Source organism: Carya illinoinensis, chromosome 15 (assembly GCF_018687715.1).
Source record: "Carya illinoinensis cultivar Pawnee chromosome 15, C.illinoinensisPawnee_v1, whole genome shotgun sequence".
Taxonomy (NCBI): domain Eukaryota; kingdom Viridiplantae; phylum Streptophyta; class Magnoliopsida; order Fagales; family Juglandaceae; genus Carya; species Carya illinoinensis.
Window position 1 is genome coordinate 1,811,851 of NC_056766.1, and position 11,980 is coordinate 1,823,830.

General features: G+C 37.9%; 2 protein-coding genes across 2 annotated transcripts; one reads left to right on the forward strand and one right to left on the reverse strand.

Moving 5' to 3' along the window:
- The first annotated feature begins 347 nt into the window (after positions 1-347).
- LOC122297595 (very-long-chain aldehyde decarbonylase GL1-9-like) lies at positions 348-5,352 on the forward strand. The gene is made up of 3 exons (XM_043107705.1): positions 348-659; positions 1,013-1,363; positions 4,378-5,352. The coding sequence occupies exons 2-3, from the start codon at positions 1,133-1,135 to the stop codon at positions 4,918-4,920; spliced, it is 774 nt and encodes a 257-aa protein (XP_042963639.1). The 5' UTR covers positions 348-659; positions 1,013-1,132; the 3' UTR covers positions 4,921-5,352.
- A 1,569-nt stretch (positions 5,353-6,921) lies between these two features.
- LOC122297636 (probable F-actin-capping protein subunit beta) lies at positions 6,922-11,195 on the reverse strand. The gene is made up of 9 exons (XM_043107747.1): positions 11,085-11,195; positions 10,768-10,932; positions 9,884-9,954; positions 9,145-9,258; positions 8,848-8,930; positions 8,700-8,773; positions 8,429-8,548; positions 7,463-7,558; positions 6,922-7,266 (listed from the first exon to the last, which is right to left on the reverse strand). The coding sequence occupies exons 2-9, from the start codon at positions 10,894-10,896 to the stop codon at positions 7,186-7,188; spliced, it is 768 nt and encodes a 255-aa protein (XP_042963681.1). The 5' UTR covers positions 10,897-10,932; positions 11,085-11,195; the 3' UTR covers positions 6,922-7,185.
- Positions 11,196-11,980: the final 785 nt, after the last annotated feature.

The window sequence follows — 11,980 nt, forward strand, 5'->3', positions numbered from 1 at the left end:
AATCAAGATATGTACTTTTTCAACTGATTTTCCTTTATCCCACATAATCTCATAATGTGTCTATGACTTCATCTTCTTCCACTTGTTATAAAAGGGTTCGAGATTAGAACTCACAACCTAACCCTTAATTTCTTTTTAATAAACCATGAAAATATCAGTTGAACCATGTCATCTAAAGACAGAAAATCATCAAAGTAGTGGGTTCAAATTTCCTTTTTTTTTTTCCAATGAATTGGTGGCTCAAGGTTGGATGAACAGTCTAAGAATCTCATTCATGGTCAATTTAGAAAAATTAGTACAATTAGCATTGGAAGTGAGCTTGACAACTCGGACATTTTATTTTTCCTTTCCTTTTTTGGTTGGAAAGGGGTTTAATACAATATAAGAAAAAGCGTCTTAGAATCCTTTTTTCAAACATATACTAGACTTTGCGATCCATAAGAAAGAACGAACTATTCATTTTTCTTGTCTCCCAGATAACTCGTGGCGTTTGGAAAAAGCTAGACTTTTTCTTCTTTAAAATCGGACAACCACCCTTGTGGCCAGCATTTTCGACCGTTTATTCCAATTCAGTCCTAGATCTGAATCCGAAACAAACGCATTTGTACCTTCGCCTACAAATTTCAGAGCATAACAGCATTTCATCGACCCGGATCTCGGTAAGTCACTACGTGGTTTGTAGGTTGGGTTTGTTTTGCTGTATATTATTTTGTGATAAAAATTGATTTGCCTTTTGTTTGGTTGCCGAGAAAACGATATGGCTAGAAAAAAGGAAATTTTGAATTTTTGGTTCTACATCGTTAACTATGCTAATGCAATTTCGTTTGGGCTTCGGGCCAAACTCAAGTGGCCTTTCCTTGCGCATTCCTTCTTCTCTTTTTGAAAATTTGCACAGCATAAGATTCAAAATCACAGTTGTACTTTATTTTCCTCCGTTTTCTCGATAACTAATCATATTAATTTTGAATATTTTAATTGCGCTATGTAATTTTCTTTTTCCGTTCGGTTACAGGGTTTCGAGAAGCAGGTGGAATTCTAGATCTTGAGCTGTAATGTATCTTAGGATTCAGATTCCTTGAGTTAATTTAAGCTTGAATTTTATCTGCTTCGTTTGTGAATCCGAGAATCCGACATGGTTTTCTGGGAAGGATATGTGAGCGACGAGGCGATGGGCACGTTTGCCCCAATCGTGGTGTACTGGTTGTACGCGGGGTTTTATCAGCTGCTGCCGACTTTGGACAACTACCGTTTGCATACAAAGAAAGAGGAGGAATTGAAGAATTCGGTGCCGCTCTCGTCCGTGGTTAAGGGCGTCTTGCTTCAGCAGCTCGTCCAGGCGACCGTGGCTCAGGCGCTCTTCCTGGTTAGTTGTTGAGCTCATTCTATTTATTTGTTTCTCTTTGCAGGATGTGGTGTTTTTAGGACTCTCTTCGAAAATGTGGCTCCTTTTATGTTTAAATGCATAGAACATGCGTGATTGCTTACTGAGATTTTCATTTATGGTATAAAGGACTTAGCAATCTGTTTTGGAATCTTAGTTCTCGTATCAACTTTTTTATCTCTTGCTCTGTATTAACCTGTTTGGGTTATTTGTTGGAGTTCCCCTCCTTTGCTGTATTATTCTTTAGTTAATATAATTATTATCATTTTATCGTCTACACCATTGTCATCCTTTCCATTGTTGTCATCACTAGTTACTATCTAAAAATAAATAAAGAATTACTGCCTTCTTTAGAGATATGAAAACGGGAAAAATATATGCTTGGTTGGAGATCTTCCCTTTGGAATTTACATATGCCAGAGCCTATTATTTTCCTTACCTCTCATATCGAGTATAGATAGTTTGTGTAATGAATTATTCTTCTTAGTAGCCCCTTAACTCATTTTACACCCCCACACCTTAGGTGGCAGTCAGACCCACTGACAAAAAGGGTATGGGTGGAACAGAAAGTGTAATGGTTTTGAGGAAGAGAGAGGTTGAAGAGAGAGAACTTGAGGGGAGAGAGAGAGAGGTCAGAGAGAGCTTGATGAGAGAGAGAGGGGGTTTGATGAGAGAGATTTAGGAGAGAGAGAGAGAGAGAGAGAGAGAGAAGGATTGAAGAGAAAAAGAGATTGAGGAGAGAGAGAGGTAGATGAGAGTTTGATGAAGACTGAAGTTAAAAAAAGAAGAAGAAGAAGAAGAAGAAGTCACATCAAGTCAAATGTGGGGTGTGAAGGTGAATAGGTGTTGATGTGTAGCATAGCTCTTTTGTAATAGGTTGCCTAAGAGAACTAGAATCGCTGAGCTGTGTAATTTTAAGCCACTAATGAATTCATATGGGACCTGTTCTTTGCCAAATTCATTGTTGGATTAGACATAACTTCTTTGCATGCAGTCCACACTCTATGTACTAAATCGAGGTCGTGGGTCCTGATGCAAATGCAGTAGGAGTCACGGCTATGATATTTTTTCCTAAAATAATGTGTGAAAACATATATATGTATAACATGAGATTATGTATATGCTTGTCTTAGAGAGTTGGACGTGCTAAAAAAAAATTCTCATTCAATGTTTGAGTATATTGTAATTCTTAAGCAGTTTAGTTCGAATTTATAGTCTCCCTGGGGTTTTTTTTTTTTTTTTTTGGTAACTCATGATCCATATGGATACTTTGCCTTTGGGTGTGGCTCAACCTTGAAGGAGAATTTCTTTACTGCTTTTCCTGATATGGCACTAATAGAACACTCGGTGTCTGTCGCCTACTAAAACAATTGTCGTTCCCGCAGAAATAAGTGTTTTTTTCAAAGGAAATGGGCATTGAGAATTTGCTTGGTGATGCCTAATTATCTCTCCTCTTGCATTGAAAAACTTTGCTTTTCTTATGATTGGACTTGTGCATGTGGTAAAGGTTAAGACCAAGATTCCTGCTTAAGACAGTATCTTGATGCATTGAAGCACTATAAGTATAGATGGTAAACAGGTATAATCGGTTCCATTTTCTGTGAAAATTGAATAGACATAGCAGTGTTGGGGATATTGGAGCTGAACTTAGATTGATATCAGTTCCATCTGTCACTTAAAGCAATTTCAGTAGTTTTCTTACCCAGAGAAGTGACCAGCATGTTCAACACTCCAAGGGGTTGGCCCAAGTGGTGAAGGCCTTGGTCTTGGGGTATCACTCCCCTCAAGGTCCAACGTTCAACACCTCATGGGTGAAAACAATCCTTTGGGGCCACACCCCCTAGTGAAAAGCTAGCGATTTAACCAATTCTGTGTAGGGAAACTTTTGAGGGTGTGGTGCTCGGGACCGGGGTTTACTCTGCAGGGGTGGGTCCGAAGAGCCATGCCTCTTAGAGGTTCCCCGACCTCAAAAAAAAAAAAAAAAAAAAAAAAAAAAAAAAAAGAAGAAGAAGTGGCCAGCATGTTTATTTAGAGTTGCTTAATGTCCCTACATTGTTAAGCATAGACTTCATAGTTTCTACTTTTTTCAACAGCGTCATTAGACTGACTCAAAATCTCAAAGGAAGCTTTATACTTCAGAATCTATTTTAATTTCTGGCACCCTGGACTCTAGTGAACATTCTATTAAATGGTTGGGAGGAAAAAAATATTTAGAAGGAACTGTAATACTATTGTTCTTCCCAACAGCAATTGATGTAGGGCAATGCTGGATAATATGGTAAATATATTGGATCTAGGCTTGAAAAGGTGTACCTCATGAAAAATAAGATTATCTAGATTCAATACAATTCCATTTCTTCATAAAAGAAAAGAAAAGGAAATAGTTAATTCCTATATTTACCATGTAGGCTTTAAGGACATTTTAGCATAACCGTTGAGGCAAAGTGGGGTGCAAGTAATGATTATGGCTTTTGGGGTAAACTATGTGTAGAGTAAGCCAATTGGGGAAGTTGTGAACAATGCTACAGAAGCATGACACTTAAAATAATTGAGGTTAGGCTTTAGAGTCTTTGGGGTTCTAGGTTAGATTGGTTGACAGAGGAGAAGTCTAGCTTGTCAATTAGATCCTTAAGGCAAGATGCTGACCAGACAGATGTATCTTACCATTTAGTGCCATAGGTGGAGAGGTCTGATATGCTTTTACAGTCAAGATGGGCATTAGTTATCAAAAAAAAAAGGTTGACATGTGGAGATCACATGGATGGCTTGATTTTGATGTGATTTGAGACGGTTCTCTGTTTTTTCTTTTGACACTAAGTGTTGGTACCTTTAAATTTTTTGTAAATTAACTGGCATTTATAGACTTAATATCACTTAGATTTATAGAAGTGTCTCAACAAAAAACTTTGAACATCTTTGTCTTTAGTACTAGTTCCCCTTTTTCAGTATATTTACTTTCTTAAATTTGACTAATGCTTTTAGCGTTTTTCCTACAGTTGACCTCAAAGGCAAATGCATCAGGGATCACGATTCAGCCCTCCATTCCTGTCCAAATTGTGCAGATTGCTGTTGCAATGTTTGTCATGGACACATGGCAGTACTTTGTGCATCGTTACATGCATCAGAACAAGTTTCTGTACCGCCATGTCCACTCCCAGCATCACAGGCTGGTTGTCCCCTATGCAATTGGGGCCCTTTATAATCACCCGCTTGAAGGTCTCTTGCTTGACACTTTGGGCGGGGCCATCTCTTTTCTGGTCTCTGGAATGACTGCACGAACAGCTGTAATTTTCTTCTGCTTCGCTGTGGTTAAAACAGTTGATGATCACTGTGGCCTTTGGTTGCCTGGCAATATCCTACATATTATCTTCCAAAATAACAGTGCTTATCATGACATCCATCATCAACTTCAAGGCTTGAAGTATAACTATTCTCAGCCTTTCTTTCCCATATGGGATAAACTACTTGGAACCTACATGCCTTATAATCTAGTAAAGAGACCTGAAGGGGGTCTTGAGGCAAGGCCAGTGAAAGACTAGATGTTCACTAACAATTTCTGTGTGTTACTTCAAGCTCTCGCCCGGATGTAGGCATTTTTTGGTCAAGATTGCGCTATTTATCGTGAAGGTGAAAGAGTCATTATTCATTGATTTGAAGCTATATTGCAGGCATCTAGCAGCAGTTGATTTGAGTTAATTCCTTTTTTGATTGCTTGAAAGTGTGTTGGCTCGTTTATTGTTGCCTCACCGACCTCTCTTATGAATTGTAATTGTGTTATTTTGAGGTGTCTATTTGTGTATCATACTTAGTTCCCTCATTATGCATCAATTAGGATCTTCAGCACTATTGAGATTGGTGTACTTGGGCTTGTATGTTGCTTTTGGGGGCTAGAAATCATATTCAAGTTATGAATTTGTAATGTGAAATGCTCAACAGCCTGAACTCTGGGAATAATTCCCCAGTTGGACTAATGTTTTCTTCTTGTTTTCCCACCATGTGGAAAAGAATTTTTTCCATGTCAATGCCATCTCATCATCTCCTGTAATACACACACATACACACTCTTACGGTCTTACCCTTTGGGTCTTAACCTTATCAACCAAATATAGCTTGGATAAAAAAGAAAAAGAAAGTACTTCCTAATGCCAATGTTGAGGAATGAGAAGTGGAAAAATCCTACTCCTTTCAAAAGCATCAAAGTTTTGATTTTATCCAACCCCCTAAAATAGGATGTGACTTAATATGTTTTAACTTCACTTTTATAATATAAAATTAGCATTCAACAAGATTCAACCCATAAATCTTGCTGGTAGCCTTTTCATATATGCTATGACTAAATTTAACCTTACACAATGATGAAACCATTAGATAACTTGAGATCAGTTATTATGAATATATTTCTATGCATTTGGATGCTGAGTAGAGCCCTACCGCACGAAAATATTTGAGATAGGCTCAGATCATCTTAACATTCAAGCGCACCCGTAACCACTCCGAACCGGAGTTGTGACCACCCTGGTTTTTTTTTTTGGTGCTTATCCACCTTGTGACATTGTGTGAGTGGCTGGCAGGGTGGCTATGTTATGATTGTCGTGGCATCTTGATTGGTTGATGTGACATATTTATGTTATGTGTATGCCAATCGAAGGCTGACACGTGAAATTAATAAGTAAAGTGGCACTCATCAATTAATTCTTTAATGAATGATTGACAAATTGTCAAATATATCTAAGAAAGAATTTTTAGAAGTTTAGGTACCAATTTTATAGACGTTTAAAACTCAAATGTAGAACCGGGAGAATCATATAGGAAACCGAATTAGTGATCTCGATCATCACCTGCAATTTTTTATAACAGTGGCCCCCCACAAACTCCCTCTCCTGAACCGTGTTCAGGTTGCAGGGCATCTGAATGCTTGCTCAAAAGTCTCAAGTGCCTCGTTTCAATCGCTTCGCATGGCAATTGGCAAGCGCCGTGCTCCTGATATTCTGTATAACTAGACACTTTCTAAAGCGCCTATTCTTAGGCATCATATACGCTTTTGCCAACTAAGGCATTACATACTTGGACGCTCATGCCTAACTTCTCTTCCCTCCCATGACATACCGGTGAATCTTTTCGACTCTCTTTTGTTTCAAACATCTTTTGAGAGAGAGAGAGAGAGAGAGAGCTCCAAGAATACTGGTTTTATTGGGCATCGAAGTTTGACCCTCTACCCTCATTTTGTTCAAGAAAGCTACAATTTTTCTCTGGGTTGACTTCTCTGAGCCAACCCGATATTTTCACGAGGCAACCTCTCTGACACCCATTTGATCTCCACAACATCAAGGTCGCTGACTTTCACGTTTACGTCCGACGAAAGTAGTCATCAAAAGAACGTCGGTTGTAGAACCCAAAGCACACCAATTGAGAATGTATCTGCACGGCCTCAGTGCAAGCTATCGCACGCACGGCTTGAGAGCAGAGGACAACGAAGGGGCGACCACTCTAAGGGATCAAGTAATTTTTCCATCTTCTGCCAGTTTATATGATGAAGAAAATAAAAGAAGAAACAAAATCCCGAATGAGTTTCCAATTCAATGAGCATCAATCGTCTCAATCACGCAGCACCAAACTTTTTTTTTTTTTTTTGAAGTCCACTACGAGTTAATGAATGCTGCACAAATTTATCTAAAATAATACTCAAAATAAATAAAACATGTACGAACTACATAATAATTGCTAGGAAAAACAAACTGCTAAGCAAATTTGGAAAATATAAAGAATTTTCACTATCCCAATGGTCCATGCCGTAGAATCCTGCATCAGCAATCAGGCAGTCTCATCACGATTTCAGCTGGTGGTCGTAAGGTGCAAACCATCTCTTTTGTCTTCCCAAAATATACCTGCAATATGTGGACTGTGAGACTCATTGACCCAATATATTATTTCATGTTTCCTAGTTGTATTTAATAATTCAAACACCATAAGACCTTCAACAACTACAGTATACAATAATGAAAAATATTATCATTGAATATATGTTCGGATCTGTATATCAATATCCAGAGCAAAACTCAGAAAATATTTAAAAGACGTTACCTGATCCAGTGAATTCCTCAACTTACTCTCCATTTCTTCTATCATCCTTCCCATGTTACAAATATGGCCTTCTGCAACTGAGAGATTCATATCCATCTAGAAGATAAATGGATGGAGAAACAAAAAAACAAATAAATAAATGGACCCCTCCCAAAGTAGATAGATTCCAAGACACTCGAAAAACTACTTGTATATTTGCACACGTAAGGATAGTCGCACACACAAAAAGGTCAGATATTAACATTTTGAGTCATAAATTTGAGAGAGTAAAAGCTGCTAAACTTTAAATAAGACTAAAAACAAATTGATCATGCTAAGGCCCTTTCAGGTTTTTCAATTTTTATATGGAGGGTTCCCTATGGTCCGCCACCCCGCCTTTCCCCTCTTGGTATGTGGGTGGCAAAAGAAAGGTGGAAAGAGGCATTCCTATAAGGAGAAACAGATCTGCTAAACTTTAGTCTTCTTGATGGCGATTCCTGTTACTCAAAAAGTGGCATTTTATATCCTCATTATTGAACAGAAAGGCAAATTACGGGAGACCATGCCAATTGTCAAAGTGCAGGGCTTTGAGGAATTATTGTGACAGTAAACTTCTTTACCAAACCCTTTCTTTGGGCCCGGAATCTTCCCCAACACTAATCCACCTTTTTACCATCTGAGCTAGCAGGAGTTCTTATTAGATGGGAGATAATGCTGATCCCCCTCCTGGGAACCTCTGCTGAGACCAACTGATTTTGACTCCATGCATAGAAAGGTTTCTCTCATCTTAGGATCAGATTACCGGCAAATGGAATAAAAAGATGATCCTGATTAATTCCACCATCCAGATTTTGCGAATTCACTTATCCATAGGCATAAAGGTGCATTTCTCTTGCATTTGGCTTTAGCAGGCTTCCAAAGAAATGTTTCAACATGGAAACTCTGAGGTAAAGATTGAACTCCTCAATTTAAAATAGAATCAAGTACCTGTCGTCTAATTGATCCAGACAAGCTAAATGTGCCTGATGACTCATTATCTGTAGTCAAAGATAGCATCACAGTACTGGTTAAACGGTATTGAGCCATTCCTTCATCCTCTGGCCCCACCTAGATAAAAATGAGACTCAGCCTGACCATACGAACAAATGGCACAAAAATATACAAATAGGGAAAGGAGACAGAGGGAGGGAAAATTACAAGGACATCCTACATAGGCATCCCCAAATCTACACTGCAGTCAATAGAATATGAACTTTACCTCAATGACATGTATAGCATCCCATGCTCCCTCCTGCAAGTAACCCCTTCGACCCTGAGCAGTCTTTGATCCATCTGCACCACAAAAATAGTAGCAAATCAGTAAAAGATACAAAGTCTGCAGACTGCCATTCCAGGTAAAAGATTACCTTTCTTTATTAGAAAGCATGCTACAAAACCTTCATTATCATCTTCCCACATATAAACCGATGAAATGCCACCTTCATAATACCTACCAAATTATTGGTTAATCAAACTACAAGATTTTCAGACAAGCAAACAAGAAAATTTGCACATAAGAAATTGTAGAGAAGATACACCTGAATATAGTTTTGTTTAAAATTGAAAAAAAAAATGTGGAGAGGTTACCAAGAAAGATTTTTTTTCAAACATGTAAACCAAATAAAAAAGAAACTCAAGGACGAGGTGTAAGTAAAGGACCTCACTGGTCACGATAAATTGCAAAGATGTCATTCGCTTCAACTTCAAGTTTCCTCAGCTCCAGTGATGGGAGTGCCCCATCCTCCAAAGGTGGATGGTATTTATTTGTCCAGGGAGATCTACATGGAAATAAAGATAAAATTAAAAAAATTGGCAAGAGCATTTTTTGGGTCTTCTGATAAAGCAGATTCCCAATAGATTACAAATAATTAAGGGGGTAAAACCAGCTAACCAATCAACTGATATGGAAGCTATTCCCCACAACAGAATATGTAAAACACTTAAAAGCAAGGTTTTCTGAGTATCTGACATGCCAGGTTACCAGAGAACAAGAGAGCAGTTTCATGCTTCAATCAAAGGTTCAAAGGACCGGTCAATGCATACAGTTGAAAAGCTATAAGCACAACCACTTTAAATAGCTTCTACACAAATAAATCTATCATATTAATTGTACACCCATAAGAACCAAAAAGGTACACGTGCATAGAAAAAAAGTTCTGGTAGTAACAAGTGCTTTAGACTAGAATTCAATAACGTTCTCAGTGAAAACCATGCAACTCCTTTCAATGGATTTTTACAATGCCCTGCACGGCAAATATCCAAATCCACAAATTAAGGGCATACATCTTTAAAATTCCAAAAGCATGCAAGCAGATACAGTCCTGTATGCAGATTCAGCTTACGAATCTACTATGCTATAACCTACACCAGAACTTTTTAAAATACAAGTAGTTGAGCATCTACCTATAAGAGTCAGCATCTCTGTTGTATTCACACAGAATAAACTCCTTACCACTCTCTATGTCGCATAAAACCTGTATTACAAAAAGTTTTTCCAAAAGAAGCAATAGGTTAGGAAATACTCATAGATGAGGAAGTCGATACATTATTCATCGAAAACTCGCTCCAATAAAGTGGTTTGTGGCAAGTTAGTATGGTACATCATATACTTCGATATAGGGACAATCGAAAAAAGAGGGGACGGAAGAGCAAAATTCCAATTATGGAGAACAATGCAATTCAAAAGCCCGAAAGAACATGTATTATTTCACTCAATTGAAGACATTTCAACATAGAGAACATATCTTCCGGATCACAAAATACAGATGTAAACCATAGCCATAACAGCACTGAAGCTATTGGATAGACACAAGCACTTGCACTCGTGCACAGACGCACTGATTAAAAAAAAAATTTCTTGTGTACTGATAAGAAAAAAACGCCAAACCTTTCCCAAAAGCCAAGCTGCAAAAGGAGCAGACTTCTAAATAATCTCGAACCAATTAAAACCCACGTAAATATAACAAGATCCAAATTTGATGTCCGGCTCCTCCATTATCTCATCAACCAACCACGGATTGATAAAGAAAACGACCCCAAACCCTAACGAAAACACAACAATCCTTTGTTCATGCTCCAAAAAAAGTTAACACTTTCAGAAATGCACGTTTCGGTCAACAGAAACCGACTCAAACAATCGAAATTCAAACCAAACCAAAAAGAAAAACCTAAATTTAATAAAAAGAATCCTCCGATAGATAAATACAGACAAGTGTATGCATGTACTGGAATGTGTGTGTGTGTGTGAGGGAGAGAGAGAGAGAGAGTGAGAGAGAGGGGGTGGCGACCTGGAGGGGCTGATCGACTTGAGAGAGGAGATCGGAGGAGTGGTGAGGCAAGAGGCTGAGGAGTGCAGAGAGAGCAGTGTCGGTGTGCTTTGGAGGGATTCTTCTCATCAATCCCATGGCCGCCTCCATTTTTCTCTCTCTCTGTCCTTAAGATTTGCGCAGCTACTGGAAGAAGAAGAACGAAGAAGAAGAGGACGATGAAATGAAAGGAAAAAGAAAAGAAAGAGAAAATGGAATGGACCTATGGCTCTATGTTTAGCCTTGGTAGATTTCGGTCGACCCTGTGCGTTTATGTGAGAGAGAGAGAGAAGACTCACTCCGCTTTGTTTGATCCGAGTTTCCCTCGCGGGAACCCACTGTCCCCCTATTTTGGAACTATATTACGTAACGCCATTGTGCCCATTTTTTAGCTGGGAAAAGAGGATGATACACGTTATCATCTCACATCACATTTTTTATATATTAAAATATTATTTTTTATTTTTTTATTTTTTTATTTTATTTTATTCTTATTAAACTAATTAAATTATTCTATTTATCATTTACACACTACATATTTATTATAAAAAATTAAAAAAAAATAAAAATAAATATGGTGTATAAAATGTGAGGATGACAAGAAGAATTTTCTAAAAAAAGAATGTGTATAGATACTAGATGGTACAATGTTTCAATAGTTAATACATTCACAAGGCTCAAATGAATAATAATACACGTACAATCCATTTATACAACTATATTTTAAACTGCAAATCGGCACTTTACACCTTCTATTACGATTTATTTATCAAGATAATTTAACTATCAAGATTATATTGCATCACTTATCTTTCATCTAGATTAATGGTTAGGACTGTTTGGGTTGTAGTATGATAATTTTCATTGTTGAGATATAAAGAGTACAATTCATGATAATTTAAGGATAAAAGTATATTTTTCCCAATAATAACCGTACACCACTTTTATGAATGGGATTGCCCACAGTTCCAAGAATTCAAAACATCCCATTGAAGAGAAAATGTACAGCTTGCTTTAAGCTAAAAACATTGTGTGGGGCCTAGTGCGCATGGTGAGGCACCTCACAGTCATCATTTGTATGGCATACAATATTCGGAATTGGTTGGAGCGTAATGTTTTGAGATGCATGCATGTTATCTCCACTCATTGCCTCTCATTGACCCCATCGCAGAGAGGGCCGTATAGAAAAGGATGA